General features: G+C 40.6%; 2 protein-coding genes across 22 annotated transcripts in view; one reads left to right on the top strand and one right to left on the bottom strand.

Annotated features, from left to right (window-relative positions):
* TMEM116 (transmembrane protein 116) overlaps positions 1–16,132 on the top strand; it is a 238,315-nt gene that overhangs the window by 176,948 nt on the left and 45,235 nt on the right. For 5 of the 7 annotated variants that reach the window (XR_014234084.1, XR_014234085.1, XR_014234086.1 and 2 more), the window contains exon 11: positions 5,401–5,510. Coding sequence is in view for 2 of the 7 variants with exons in the window: in XM_082353709.1 (XP_082209835.1) it covers positions 5,401–5,505 (105 nt within the window). In the remaining 5 variants the exon portion in view is untranslated. Of the gene's footprint in view, positions 1–5,400; positions 5,511–7,007; positions 8,783–9,287; positions 12,741–16,132 lie in introns of those variants that run through there. The other 2 variants (XM_082353709.1, XM_082353708.1) reach the window with 2 other exon arrangements.
* Positions 1–16,132, bottom strand: part of MAPKAPK5 (MAPK activated protein kinase 5) — a 43,006-nt gene that overhangs the window by 2,485 nt on the left and 24,389 nt on the right. For 7 of the 15 annotated variants that reach the window (XM_082353702.1, XM_082353692.1, XM_082353700.1 and 4 more), the window contains 5 exons: positions 8,789–8,869; positions 6,146–6,333; positions 4,119–4,239; positions 1,454–1,584; positions 1,043–1,164 (listed from right to left, as the gene is read on the bottom strand). In XM_082353702.1, the coding sequence (XP_082209828.1) occupies positions 1,043–1,164; positions 1,454–1,584; positions 4,119–4,239; positions 6,146–6,333; positions 8,789–8,869 (643 nt within the window). Of the gene's footprint in view, positions 1–1,019; positions 1,165–1,453; positions 1,585–4,118; positions 4,240–6,145; positions 6,334–8,788; positions 8,870–16,132 lie in introns of all 15 variants that reach the window. The other 8 variants (XM_082353699.1, XM_082353701.1, XM_082353695.1 and 5 more) reach the window with 4 other exon arrangements.

The following is a 16,132-nucleotide window of genomic DNA, read 5'->3' as shown; positions in this document are numbered from 1 at the left end:
TATATTACAATGTAATAATAATAGAAATAAAGTGCACAATAAATGTAATGCACTTGAATCATCCTGAAACCATCCCCCCCCACCCCCGCCCCCAGTCCATGGAAAAACTGTCTTCCACGAAACCAGTCCCTGGTGCGAAAAAGGTTGGGGACCACTGATGTAGACCGCTTCTGGTTTCTTAACTCTTCCTGCTCTGACCACCTCACACAAATTCCCTGATGCCCCCAGAGTCTTAGCTGGGATGATGGGAAATAGGCATCCCATAGGATGTCAGACTATTGCTGAGCAAAAGCACCTGGTTAACTTAAGAGACCATGAGAGGGAGGGAGAATAAGGCTGAGTGGGCTACCTTCTTTCTCCTAAGCTCATTTCTGACTTTGGAAGGCTACCTGAGGCACACTAGTGAGTTCCCTTAAAACCCAAGGAATCTAGGAAGACTGGTCAACTCAACAGTTTCCTGGCCTACTACTTGAAGCATCTCATTCATCTGCTGAGAAAAGCCCATCATACCCCATTAGGTGGAAAGAGAACATACTGAAAGAGAGCTCTCACTCAAAAGGACTTCTGTTTAAGTCTCACCCTGCCCATGATACAAGTAGCAGCCAGGGCCACTTCTGAACTTGGGAGATCGTCTCTTTATATTCACAAGTTAATGACAGCCTTGTACTCTAAGGGCTCTGGATATGGTGTTTCCCAACCTTCCTGACCTTCCCAACCTAATCCTGACCCTGTTCACATTTTCCATTTTCCATCCTCTATCCTGTAATCTCATTAACAGACTAAGAAAATACAAAATTACGTGCTGTGTCTGACACTGGCAATTAAACCAAAACTAGAAATTTTACAGGAAACCAAAGGTGGGGCAGAGCCTCACATTTCTGAGTTCACACCGTCCATTCTTTTCAGTGGGCACAGACTATATAATGTACTTATTTTCTTATAACACAAAGATGAAACAGACAACTTCAAATTAAACCACTCCTTTAGTCATGTGCATGTGCACACACACAGACACGCACAGAGCATTCATAAATGGTGTGACCTTTACCAGCCTGGGGGAGAATACACTGAGCAATCACATCTCGGAGCTTTTCCAAGGCAACATTTGAATCCTCGGCTCCATTCTCACGGTCGTGGATATAAACACCATCCTTTGGCTTGGTGCTTTAGAAGTTTGGGAGAGAGGTAATAACAAGGTGAGACCCCAAAACCCAACTCTTAACAGATGTTAACGCTAAACATAAGGAACAGATTTTTCAGATAAATAATTAACTATAGTTAATTATTTACTATACTATAGTTGGAGTATCTCCAACTTCTGCTGCTATTTAAAGAACATACCCTTTCCACCCTCTTAAGAGACAAAAAAGGGCAGACCCCTGGCTGACCTTTCAGAACCCTGTACTCAACCACACCAGCCACGAGGGAGAATTCAAGAAATAAGCTCAGTTACCCGAGTAATTTCCTCTTCCTTAGAATGGGGTTGTTCACAGAGTGCAGGGGTTTGAGGCTGACTTTCAGGTCCTGGATTCGCATGTTGGCCAACTGTTCCGCATGGGCCTGTTGGATGCCTGCAACCACCGCCTGAATGCAAACACTGTCATCAGTTTTTCACATTCATTTCTGGGCACCTAAAAAGCCAATCTAAGACAGTGGGAAGGAGAATCTCAAAGAACTAAGAAAGCAATTTCATTCTTATGCTGGCAGTATACAAATTTTGATAAGGTAGAGGACTCTTCCCCATGGGTCAGCAGGGCCCAGGGAATACCAGGCCAACAGCTAGCCCTTCTTTCCTGTGGGCGGACAGAAATGCAAGTAAGAAATACTAACAAGGCTCATGCTCACAGTCACTGGCAAGGGCAAGTGTAAAGAGAGTCATACATGTACATCAGGGGAAAAGCTAGCAGGCTGCTGCCTGAGAAGCCTCCCTGACTGGCATTTACTCACTGCCCCCATGGTGTAGACAGTCACGTTAGCCCTGATGGCTCAGAACCCCAAGCATTTCACCTGGTGAGCATAGTAGACCCTCACAAACTGATCTATAAGCCAGTCAATTAATTTACAATGAGAAATAACTGTCATAAGGTCTAGCACGCTTCAAGTCTGTCTTTATGACCAGTGCGTTCTCTCACTATGGGCAGACCAATAAGGGAAGGCAAATAATCAGAAAAGGCTTTGTAAGAATGAGACGATCCCACTTTTGGATTTAAAAAAAAAAAGACAAACTCTGTGAGTGTGTGTATGTCTCCCCAGAAGAAGATCAGGAAGAATACATCAAGCCATAGGTCACCTCACCTCTGAGGGGTGAGACTGAGGCAGGGTAACGAAAGGGAACTTTTTATTTTATATACCTCTGTGTTGTTTGAATTTCAACAACAAAATTTGACAATTTACAAAAATAGTTCCTTGGTAAGCATGCCATTAGATCAGGAAGAGTTTGAACTCATTTAAGAGAACTATACTAACTGGCCCTGGCTACACGCCCCCAGACCCTTGAATCTATTTCCTTCTTATCTGTGATAGCCCAACCAAAAAGATGGGAACACCTCAAGGTTGTGAGCTCAGGCTCCATCTCTTAGGCACAGCTTAGATGGACACTATTCAGCTTCTGCATATGTGGACATTTTTTCTATACTTCCAAAGTTGACCAGCCTGCATCCTAACCACATCATTTCTTTAAAAATGGGAATACACTGTCACATTGCAGTTCCATCTTATAGGCCCAGGAGCTACTCTTCCTCATTAAGATTATGCATATCCATACTTGGCTTCATTATACACTAATCTTGAAGTAACTCCAGAGGCAATCTTATTTCTTCATTTCAAGATCTTGAGGAAAGCCACACTGTAACACTCAATTGCTAACAACCAGAGGGTATAAGTAATCCTTTTGTATTTTGCACTGACCAAACAAACCATTTCTGGACTACTGGGCACATTTAAACCAGGAAGACAACTGCACACAAATCAGAGATAGCAGAAAACTCTGTTCCTTCTAGCTCTCCTTTCTCTCTCATACTCCAGCTAAACTAAGGGAGGTCTTAGCATTCTTTTTTCCTATTCGCTTACATTTCAACTCCATCCCTTCTAAGTCAGTAACACTCAAGTCTGTGTCACTGCCTTTCCCTCTCAGCCACACTCTGATTCCACACCACACATCCATCTACCACCTTAAACAATATCTAAAACCTAAGAGACTTCCCTTCACCCAAAACCAGCCTCATTCCTGATTTCCCTCCGTCAATGGTGTCACCAGATATGCCACCCACTGTCCCCTTATATCTAGTCAGTCACCAAAAATTGTAGAAATTTGTCTTCAAAAATATTGAGCCTATTCATTCATCTCTACTTTTCTGCTCCTAGAGCAGCTTCTCAGCTTCTAGATTATTGTAGAAGTATTAGGTTGGCAAGTCTGCAAGTCTGACTAACCATCCCTAAATACCTTCCCTGTGGCAAATCTCTTCTCAGAAATCTACAATAGCCTCTCAATTATGTCCTACTAAGACTTAAACCCCTCTGTCTACTTTCAAAGCCAGGCCTGCCACACCCATTTTACCAACTTCCCATCAATGAAGTCAGGCTTCATTACATGAAAAGGGGTTAAATATGTAAAGGGGTTAAAAAATGCCACACAATAGTTAATAATTGTGATGGTTTTTGCCTTCTCTTTGGGAACCCTTCCCTAATTACAGCCCTTCAAAGATGTTCTCTTTTTCTGAATTTCCATAGCATTCACAGAAAATTTAGCATGCAAAAGCTCTGATGTCTGAAAATGTTCCCTCTTTGTTTTGTGTTTATTGGTCTTTCCAACTAGTCTTGTTGAAACTCCTTGGGCAAAAGAACAGTGTCTGATACTGCTCTGTGCCCCCAACCCCATAGCACAAATATGGAGGATAGTCCTTTGAGTGTTCCCTTAGTGTATTTACCAGGCCTTGATCTGGTCTTTTATGGAAAGAATCTCTATATTTCCAATCCTGATCTTTGGAAGACCAGAGATGTTTCTCTGGGAAAGACTGTGTGCTCTGCATTGTTTTGCCTTTAACCCCTCATTGAGTCAAGCCTCAGCATTCCTTCCCAACACAGCCTTTTCGGCCAACAAAATAAGCATCATTCAAAACCTTATCCATCATCAGTTGAGCAGAGGGTAGCACATTATCCAGGGCCTCAGTTGAGTTGAGCCAGGGGTGATCCAACACTCCCTCGATGGTAAGTCTTTCCTCTGGTTTGACCTTCAAGAGCCTGTGGAGAAAAGGCCAACAGGGCTGCCATGCAGTTGCTTGCAGAGGCCGGGAAGTTCCTGGGTCTGGCTCTAACCAGCTCCAGCTTCTGACTTTCCACCGACTCCTACAAGCCTAGGCTTTCTATTTGCAGGACAGAGGTGGGGCTCTCGTCCCTAACCGTTAGTTGTGAGGGCACTCTGTCCTTAGGCAGTTCTTTATATACTAAATAAATTGAGATAAGAATGGTAGGAAAAGGCTTAGTCCAGTGATACCACAGACTGAGTTCTAGGTTCAGTAAAGTAATCTTACATATGGCTTACAGTTCCTGAGACACTGAATCCCCAGACTAATGTTTCTAGGACAGTGGGCTATAATTTCCAAAAGGGACTCAAAATGCTCTTTTGGCTAACAGTGACTGTAAAATTAGTCGAGGGGTCATACAGTTCTGAAAATCCAGGTTGCTACTTGTGATAAAACTCTTAGATGTCACCATTTGGCAGGACATGAACCCTTTATTCCAAAGACATTCAAAAGCTAAAAATCTAATCTCTGAGAAGGGGATGGCATTTCCTTCTAAGCCTAATGTATTGTTCTGTACCATCGGCTTTTTGACCATAGTTCTTTACATCTTGTACATTTATCCTGATGCAATTCCTAGCTCACCCCAGCATATTCCCTGGGCCTTTTACAGCACCTTCTTCCAAATACATAGCCTCCCATTCCAAACATCAGAGTCAGGACAACACGCCTACTTGCTCTTTCATGTTCTCTGTAACCTTCTGGATCATTGTGAACAAACAGCTTCAGATTCTAAAGAAAGGATTATTTAGAAAAGAATCTCAATGCTGAAAGAAGATAATCAATGTTGCTCTAGGGACAGGAAATATATTCTACAGAACTGCAAAGAACCAATTAGAGGATACTGATATTTTGGTTAAGTAACTGAGAATACAGCAGGGAAAGAGCATAGGAAGACAAACAATGATTTAAACATTGCCTCCACCCTCCTAACTTTCACTTGTATATTTTAGAAACTAGTCCCTTTTTGAATACATAAACACCTAACCAACAGAACAAGCTCACTTCTGAAAGAGAGTAATCTCCATAGAGAAACAGCTGTACTATCAGGAGACAGTTCCCAGGTACTGCCCCTTTAATGCTTATCTTTATCGCATTACAGATGAAGAAACTGAAACCAAAAGAGGAGAAATTACTCAGTGAAGAACAAGCAATAGGAATAGGAATACCAGAACAACGTCCAAGTCCCAGGCAGCTAAGCCTCTGACACAGGTGGGTAGAAAAAGCAAAGACACCTCATATTTAGGTCTGACTTCTTTCTTAGTGCTCTAGCTAATTTCTCCAAAGGACTCTGAATGTCAAGTCTCCATCATCCATTCACTAACCCTAATTCTTCTAAACCTTTCCATCTTAATATACACCACAGCAACCAACTAGCAGTAGGAAGGGCAGGAGGTGGGGTCCAGGCCCTGCACAACCAATCACACACTCCCACAGCAGCTAAGGAATGAAAAGCCCAAAGCATCATGGTCATTTTAGCACCACAGTTCAGTTCCTGGAATCATGTCTGTCCCAAATGACCGGCCTCCGTGCAGGAAGTGTATACCAGGGGGGTTACCATTTAAGGTCCTAAATTAATGCTCACAGATACAATGGCTACCAAGGGACCTGGATTCAACCCTAAGGACAAATTCTAGGAGTGCAACAGGAGGGAGCAAAGCTCCAATTTCACCAAGGTGTGGACACTGAGAACTCTCATCTCAGGCTCCAGGGAAAATTTTCTGTAATGCTGAAATGAGAAGGAGCATGCCTGGGAAACAAATGACTTTCCTTTACCCAACATTCCTTTGTGTTCCACCACTTTTAAGGCCTCCCTGGCCTCCCCCCGCAGTGGCCTGGGGACTCACTTCCTCACAACATCTTTGGCCATCTCTGAGATCTGGCTCCACTCTTCCTCTGGGAACTCAAAACTGCCTGTCATGATCTTTCTCCGCATATCCTTTGGGATAGTCCGGCTGTGATGTCTGGAGTAAAAAGGAGGGTATCCGCACAACATCACGTAGATAATCACCCCTAGGGACCACAAGTCACAGCTCTGAAAGCAAAAAGAACATGGTCACTCACAGCAGAGGCACAGCTCTAAAATAAAGTCCCTAGGACTGACCCAGAAACAGCCCCTGATATACACAGGCTGATATCTCCGAGAATCACTTCACAGAGACTGTAAAAGCTTCAGGAAGTCTTAAGAGAATTAAGTGCTACCAACACTACACATGTGCACCCCATATATACAAGGCCAGTCTGGGGTAAAATAGTCACTTTTATTCTCACTGCTTAGGCCCAAGCTGCTATCTGATTATTGGGTACAGATGTATGATACTTTGTCCCCAGCCAGAAAAGTGATAGATATAAGCCAGCTGGTTGTGAAACATTTACTCTGTCCACCTGGGCAGGGTTGAGGGTGCAGGAACAAAGCAGCTAGGACACAGGTGGGCTGACTCTATAAAACAGCACAAGTCATTTTATAAAGGCCCAAAGCAGTCTGACAAAGATTAGGGATAGGCACTGCAGGGAAAAACAGGAGGCTAAAAGCAATCCTTTGGCCATGAAGGACTCACTGTGCCCATTTGCAAGACCATTCTTGGGGAAGATATTCTGAATGAAACAAAACTGCCACTAACTACCATGTCTGTAGATAGTAAGGTGATTTCATGGCCTGTAGTCACAGCGTGCTTATTAATAAAGGACTCCTATTTTAATTAAATGTAGCTCTACCTGCCTCGGAAACTGGGTCCTCAGAGGCTTCAACCCAAGCCCCTCCTGAATTGCGGGACAAAAGCAGTGTCCACCTGAGAAAGGCAGCCCAGGGAGCCTGCCACTGTGGCCACACGCTCCTCACACCACAGCTGTGCGCTGCTCTGAGTGAAGCCTGGAAAATGAGGTGTCTCAGGTACTCTCAGCCATGTCTTGGCATCATACTAGTAGACATTTATAGATGACATGACCCATGCTGTAGAACATACTTATAAAATTATAGAGGTGAAAAGAAATCTTAAAAAATAGTTCACATGAGGAAACTGATACTACAGAGATCTTGTCATCTCTAAGGTCATCTGTCAAGAGTGAAACTAAGTGTACCAACCAACATCATACAGCTGAATGGTGGTGGAGTCACAGCAAGTCACCTGGCCTACTGCCTCTTTTTCTTTTTCTTTTTAATTAAGGTTGATGTATTTATTTAACTTTTGAAAATTTAACTACATCTTTTTACATTATTTTTATTTAAAAAATTATTTGCAAATGTAGCAGTCAGTGTTCACTTAGTTGCCAATATAAAGATGATAACTAGACCAACATATATACACATTCAAAAGTAATATGAACTTATTTCACTATATTACTCATCTGTGGAGTGTAAATTTTATGAATGCCGTGCTAATTCACAAACACCACTAGATTCACAACATGGAACAGGAAGAGGAGAAAAAAATAGTACTGGGAAATAATATATCACACAAGAATCCATTGTATTCATGATGAGAAGACCGTATCAAGTAAATTAATATCTCTGTTAGCTAAGTGCTTCTACCACTCAATTCCTGCCTGCATTGGGAAGCAGGAAGCAGTTTCTGACTGACTATAATCAGCACAGCCCTCACTTCCAACCTTCACTATATAAGGGCACAGCTGCCTACAGTTTTGCAAGTAGATCAAGATGGTGTGGAGCAGTTCTTACTTGGGGACTGAACAGTGTTAATCATGAAAGTAGTTGTTTAGAGTTCTGGTCATGCTGTGCCAGTGCCAGTGCAAGTGGAGGGTCCTGAGTGCCACAGAAGCCTGTGTGTTCTTCGGTATGTATGCCTGCATGTGTGCACACACATGCATTAGGAATATGTGGGGCCCTCTAAAGGTGTGGGACCAGGAAGAGCTGGCCTGCCTTTCTACCATCCTCAGCTCCCTCTCTACCATCTATATCACCTGGAGTCCCCAAGCAGCATCATTTTTTTCTGATCTACTCAGTGACTCCAGGACCTCTAGGACCTGTTTCAAGAGGCCCTAAACCTCTTATACTTTAGAACAGAGAAGCTTGATGTGTAGGCTACTGATTAAGAACTGTGAAGTACCAGGTAACACTTGGGAGCACTTGCTGTGTGTACTAGACACTGTTCTAAGTTGGGTATTTTATGGGGTTAGAAAGAATGGCACCATAAATGGACAAATAATATTCTCTGAAATGGTCTCCACCTCAAAAAAGCAAGACAAACATATCTTTTAAATGTTATCAGTGGACTGTACAGCTAGCCAAATAAATAACCTCCAGGTGATCACAGCCTTTGGTTCCTGCTGCAAAACCTAAACTAGTATGAATCTTATTTCATCAGACAAATACTTGAATTCCACTCTTCTGCATATGTGGCTGCTTTCAGCCTCTTCGGCAGCAATATTAAGGGATAAGAATGGAATTTGCCACCTTCCCAGAGGGCCACAAACACCTCATAGGAGAAGAGGGGCTACACCCAAGGGGTAAAGATTAGTATCGCCTCTCCTACCTTGTTATAAGTGTAGGGTGTTGGCGAGGTAGGTATGATGCCAGATTTCTCCTTCTGATGCCTTCTCTGTGCCTCCAGTACCTGTCAGAGTTATACCAAAGGGGACAGTTTACTGAAAATCACACCAGCGACCTGCAGCTTGAGACAGACTGCTGCAAGGCTGAAGAGGGTAGTCACTGGCAGTCAACAATCAACAACTGAAAAAAACTCTACATAAATACTTTCAAAAACCTTTTTCTCTCTTGCAATCAGCAATTTATCAGTGTTTGCGTAGGTCAAGGATATGAAGATTAAGTCCCTGAAGGAGATTTATCTCTTCTTCCTCTCGATCTGAGGTTACTTTTACCTAGGGGAGTCCCTTATGCCTTTGAAAGCAGTGAAAGCAGAATGGTGCTGGCCAGCAGTCCAGGTTCGAGGAATTTGTTGCCATGAGGGACTGTAATAGTCACATGGGTCTAGGTGTTAAGTGCTCCAAGGAGGTAACCACTGCCATCCACAGGGCCATCCTCCTGGCCAACCTCTCCGCTGTCATGGGTAATGGGACTCCTGCGAACACAAGATTGGCAAACCCCATACAGTTCCTTGAAGGTGACAGGATACTGCAGCTCTCTGCTGGTATGCTTCATCCTTGCACCCAGATCCACTGCTACTGTCTTGGCCTTCGTGGCCACAAAGCTGCTGCTGACGGCAGATACTGAAAAGTGTTACACCTTGGTCAGCGGCTGCACTGCCTCCTTGGGCAACTTTACCAAGGCCACCTTTGATGCCACCTCTAAGACCTACAGCTATCTTACACCTGACCTCTCAAAGGGGACTCTGCTCACCAAGGCTCCCTATCAGCAATTCATTGACCATCTTGTGTTGCACAAGGCTCGTGTTTTCACACAAGAATAATAAAGTGAATTAATTAAACCTGAAAAAGAAAATACCACTTATGAGAGCATAAAAAAATTAAGAATAAATCTAAAAAGAAATGTGAAAGACCTGTACACTGAAAACTATACAAATATTGCTGAGCAAAACCAAAGACAAAAATAAATGGAATAATACAGCTGGCTTATGGGTCAGAGGGCTCAATGTTGTTATGATGCCAGTGCTCCCATACTGAACTATATGTTTAAAACAACCCTAGTCAAAATCCCAGCATGCTTTTTTGTAGAAGTAAACAGCCAATTCTAAAGTTCATATGGAAATGCAAAGAAATTTGAATAGCCAAAACAACTATGAAAAAGAAGAACAAAGTTGGAGGGCTAAAACTACCTTATCTCAAAAATTATTAAAAAGTGTCAATAATCAAAACAGTATGGTATTAGTGTAAAGACAGACAAAGAGATCAATGGAACAGAGTGGAAAATCCAAAAATAAACCCACACAATATACATTCAACTGATTTTTGACAAAGGCTCAGAAGCAATGCAGTAGAGAAAAGATAGCTTTTCAACAAATGGTACTGGAACAACTAGATATCCAAATGCTAAAAAATGAACCTGGATCTATACCACACACATTTTACAAAAATTAACTCAAAATGGATCACAGACCTAAATGTAAAGCCTAAAATTATAAAACTTGTAGCAGAAAATCTTTGTGATCTTGAGTTAGATTTCTTGGATAGAAAACCAAAAGCAGAGTCCAAAAAATTTTTTTAAAAAATTAACAAATTGGCCTTCACACCAAAATTAAAATCTTTTGCTCTTCAGAAGATGTTGTTACCACCTCACAACAGTCAGAATGGCCATCATCAAAAAGTCTACAAATAGGGACTTCCCTGGTGGCACCGTGGTTAAGATTCCACACTCCCAATGCAGGGGGCCTGGGTTTGATCTCTGCTCAGGGAACTAGATCCCATTTGCATGCCGCAACTAAGAGTTCGTATGCCACAACTAAGGAGCCACCTGCTGCAACTAAAAAGCCCAAGTGCCGCAACTAAGGAGCCTGCAAGCTGCAACTAAGGAGCTGGTGAGCTGCAACTAAGGAGCCCACCTGCTGCAACTAAGACCCAGCACAACCAAATAAATAAATATTTTTTAAAAATCTACAAATAATAAATGCTGGAGAGGGTGTGGAGCAAAGGGAACCCTCCTACACTGTTGGTGGGAATGTAAATTGGTGCAGCCACTATGGAAAATAGTATGTAGGCTGCTTTAAAAACTAAAAATAGAGTTACCATATGATCCAGTGATCCCATTCCTGGGTGTATATCCGGAAAAGATGAAAACACTAATTTGAAAAGATACATGCCGCCCAATGTTCACAGTAGCACTATTTACAATAGGCAAGACATGGAAACAACTTAAATGTCCATCGATCGATGAATGGATAAAGACAATGTGATACACACACACACACACACACACACACACACACACAATGGAATATTACTCAGCCATAAAAAAGAATGAAATAATGCCATTTGTAGCAACACGGATGGACCTAGAGATTATCATACTACGTGAAGTAAGTCAGACAGAGAAAGACAAATATCATGTGATATCACTTATATGTGGAATCTAAAAAAGTGATACAAATGAACTCATTCACAAAACAGAAATAGACTCACAGACTTAGAAAACAAACTTATGGTTATCAAAGGGGAAAGTGGGGGAGGGATAAATTGGGAATTTGGGATTAACAGATACCCACTACTATATATAAAATAGATAAACAACAAGGACCTATTGTATAGCACAGGGAACTATATTCAATGTCTTGAAATAACCTATAATGGAAAAGAATCTGAAAAAGTATATATATGTGTGTGTGTGCACGTGTGTGTAACTGAATCACTTTGTTGTACACCTGAAACGCCATAAATCAACTATGCTTCAATTTTAAAAAAAAGAAAAAAAAAAAGACACTGTTAAGAGAATGAAAAGATAAGCCATAGACTGGAAGAAAATCTTTGCAAAGCATATATCTGATAAACGACTTATATCCAAAATATATTAAAAAACTCTAAAATTAAGCAATAAGAAAATAAACAATCCAATTTAAAATATGGGGAAAAGACCTGATCCGATACTTCACCAAAGAAAATATACAGACAGCAAAGAAGCACCATGGATGCTCAACATCATTAGTTATTAGGGAAATGCAAATTGAAACCACAATGAAATACTGCTACATAGTCACTAAAATAGCTAAAATTAAAAACACTGGGGGCTTCCCTGGTGGCGCAGTGGTTGAGAATCTGCCTGCCAATGCAGGGGACACGGGTTCGAGCCCTGGTCTGGGAAGATCCCACATGCCGCGGAGCGAATGGGCCCGTGAGCCACAATTGCTGAGCTTGCGCGTCTGGAGCCTGTGCTCCGCAACAAGAGAGGCCGCGATAGTGAGAGGCCCACGCACCGCGAGGAAGAGTGGCCCCCACTTGCCACAACTAGAGAAAGCCCTCGCATAGACACGAAGACCCAACACAGCCATAAATAAATAAATAAAATTGGCTGTGTTGGGTCTTCATTTCTGTGCGAGGGCTTTCTCTAGTTGCTTTCTCTAGATGTCCATCAATAGATGAGTGGATAAACAAACCATGGTATATCCACATAATGGAATACTTCCCAGCAGTAAAAACGAAAGAACTATTGATACATGCAATAACATGGATAAATCTTAAACATAATTTTGCTGAGTGAAAGAAAACCCCCCCCAAAAGAAAATACCATACGATGTGCTACTTTATATATAAATCTACAGAAAATGCAAACTAATCTATAATGACAGAAAGCAGATCAACTGCTGCCTGGGAATGAAGGGAAAAATAGAGAGGCAGGGAAGGATTATCAAGGGGCACAATAAAATTTTGGGGGGTGACAAATATGTTCACTACCTTGACTGTGGTGATGGTTTAATGAGTGTGTGTGTGTGTGTATGTCAAAACTTGTAAGTTGTGCAATTTAAATATGTATAGTTTATCATGTATCAATTATATCTCAATAAAAAAAAAATTTTTAAAGAGGGCTTCTTATATAAAACAAATCTCAAAAAGAATAAGCACCAGCTATATATATATATGTATATACATATGTATATATATATGTATATATATATTCACACACACACACATATATATACATATATATATATATATATATATACACGTATATATATAAATGACATGCTGGCCATGACGGATTAACCAGTACAACTTGCATTTCCACCATACACAACTAGAATATTGGACAAAATATAAAAAACACCTTTTCTGCCACTGAATAGGCAATACAGGTCAGTGAACCCTGAGAGAGAGCAAGCAAATGTGGTAAGTCCAATGAACTACCAAAAGGCACTTTGTGGAATGCAGTTCAGGGAAAGAGAATCTAAGCAGGGCACAGGGGGTTCACAGAGTTCAGCAGTGTGGCTGAAATTAGTGGAGCAGAGTATTAACTGTGGGGAAGGTACACAAAAATCTGCATAAGGATCCCTTTGAGTCTAGCTAAATAGTAAGCTGCACATAGTAGAGCAAGACTCCATGAAGCCAGGGAAGGAACCAGGTACTGGAATGACTACTGGAGCTATAAGCTAAATAATTCCCAGATGTCACACAAGTCTAGGAGGTATCTGAGCTCCAACTAGCCAGAGTAAAGAGACCTCACTGAACATGTGGGGCATCAACAGAGGACCCAGAAGTGATTCATCTGGGGAGTAGGGTTGAAGTAGCCCTAGAATAAATTCTGTTCTAGACTTGCCCTGACAGAACTTAAAAATGAGTTTCAAAACAATCAAGCTAATCCACAAGTAACTTAACCACTCGCCAAAACAATCTTTAATACTCTTCAATGACAACAAAATCCAGACATTCACCAACATGATATTATAAGATCCAGCATCCAATCAAAATTTACTAGATATGCAAAGAAGCAGAAAAATGTTATCCAGAGCCAGGAAGGAAAAAAATCAATCAACAGAAGCAGACTCAGAAATGACAGATGATGCAATCAGCAGACAAGGATTTAAATAAGTTATTAAATATGCTGAGGTACTTAAAGGGAAACATTAACAAAATGAGAAGAGAAACAGATTATATAAATCTGAAGTGAGGAAATTCACAGATTAGACAATGCAGAAGAGTAGTGAAATTGAAAACCTAGCAATAGAATCTAGCCAAAGTGGAGCACAGATAGGAAAAAAAAAATGAAGGAAGGAAAAAAAAAAAAAGATCAGAACCTTAGTGCTCAGTGTGTGAGCTAACATACATACAACTGGAGTCTCATTAAAATGGCACAGAGAGGACAAGCACAAAAATATTTGAATAAATGTCTGAAAATTTTCCTAAATTGGTAAACACCATAAACTGACAGATCCAAGGAGCTCAATAAACCCCTAGCAGGAAAAACAAACACCCATACTATAATCAAATGGCTGGGACTGCTGTTTCTGTCTAGGATGTAGAGAGCTGGAAATGGTGTCACTCTCACCCTAACAGCAAGGAAAAACCAGATAAACTATAAAATCATAAACTATAAAATCATCACTTTTCTTGAACTCATCAGAGGTCTCAAAGCAACAAAGTATTCTTGTCCCTTCCAAGAAGAGACAACACATAAAGACTGGCTCATCTGTGACAAAGCCCAGGAGAAAGCATTATAGCATGCCATAAGCATAAAAAGAATTTGGCTAAATTTTTAACAAATTGCTAAAGGCAAAGTTGGGGATAGCAGACCCTTAGGAGCCATGGAAACAAGGGGCATTCGCACCCACTCGCAGGCTCTTCTGCTCTTGAGACTCAAGAAAACAGGACCTGACCAAGACTGAGGCTGGTTCAGAAAAGAGATACCTCTCCACCCATCGTTGCCATCACCCTCCACCAGGCTAGCAAGCACCAAGTAATAAGTAACAGCAGTCCACTGTTAGTGGCAGAAAAAGACTGTGAAGCGAAAGCCCCTCTGAGGCAGAGGCACACAGCCAATGCCAAAGCTGAAGATGGAGAAGAAACATTTTTAAAAAAACATAAACCTGTGGCACCCCAAACCCCACCCTAAGCACAAGGTAACAAGAGAGGAATCTCAAGCCAGTGACACAGTAAAAATAACAATAGCAACAACAGAGCTCAAACTAAGCTCAACTCCTAAGTAGACTGACTCAATTCCCTACCCCCATACTAAAGGACTAACTGCAGAAGCAGCAAGCCAACTTCCAGACTTCCACCTCCATCTCTACAGATCCTACAAAGATTTAAAAGGTTAATAAGGGATTATCATAATTTTATGCCAATAAATTAAAAAAAAAATAGTCAAATTTCTTGAAAGACACAAATTACTAAAACTGGCTCAAGAAGAAATATAAAAATTCAGTAGATCTATACCTATTTTTAAATTGATTACATCATTAAAAATCCACAATGAAAACTCCAAAATACCAATCTTACACAAACTGTTTCAGAAAATAAAGGAGGAAGACACGTTTCCCAACTAATAGTATGATGTCAGCATTATTACCCTGATACCTTGAAACAAGGCAAAGACATTATGAGAAAAGATTATGGACCAATATCCCTTTTGTTAAAAAACACAAAATCCTTAACAAAATATTAGCAAAACAAATCAGTCATCATGACTAAGTGAGTTTTATCTTAGGAATGTAAGATTGGTGTAATGCCTGAAAATCAATTAATTCATCATATTAACAAAATAAAGAAAAAAATATATATCATCAGTTCAATAGATGCAGAAAAAGCACTGGGTAAAATTTAACACATTCCCTTTCAGTAAACTAGGAACAGAAGGAAACTTACTCAACCTGATAAAGGACATCTACAAAAAATGTAAGTTAATATCATACTTAATGGTGAAAGACTGAACATTTTCTGTAAGATCAGGAACAAGGCAAGGACGTCTGCTCTCATCACTTATATTCAACTGGTAGTCCTAGCCAACACAATAAGGGAAGGAAAAGAAATAAAAGGCAAACATACTGGAAAGAACAAAGTAAAACTATCTTTATTCACAGATGACATGACTTTGTATGTAGAAAATCTTAACAAATCTATAAAAAAAATCTACTAGAATTAATAAGCGATTTAGGCAAGATCCCAGGATTCAAGGGATCAAAAATCATTTATTTCTCTACAAACTATAAACAAACAATTGGAAAATGAAATTTTTAAAAATATCATTTCCAATAATTTCCAAAAACATAAAATACAGGAAAAAATTTAAGAAAATAGGTATAAAGCCTATACACTAAGAAATATGTTTCTGAGAAAAATTAAAGACCTAAATAAATGGAAAGATATACCATGTTCATTGAGTAGAAGACTTTATATTGTTAAGATGTCAATTCTCTCCAAATTCATCTATAGATTAAAAACAATTCAAATCAAATCCCAGGAGGCTTTTCTGTCATAGA

The sequence above is a fragment of the Balaenoptera borealis genome (assembly GCF_965194805.1).
Source record: "Balaenoptera borealis genome assembly, chromosome: 14".
NCBI lineage: Eukaryota > Metazoa > Chordata > Mammalia > Artiodactyla > Balaenopteridae > Balaenoptera > Balaenoptera borealis.
This window is presented reverse-complemented; position numbering and strand designations above follow the sequence as displayed.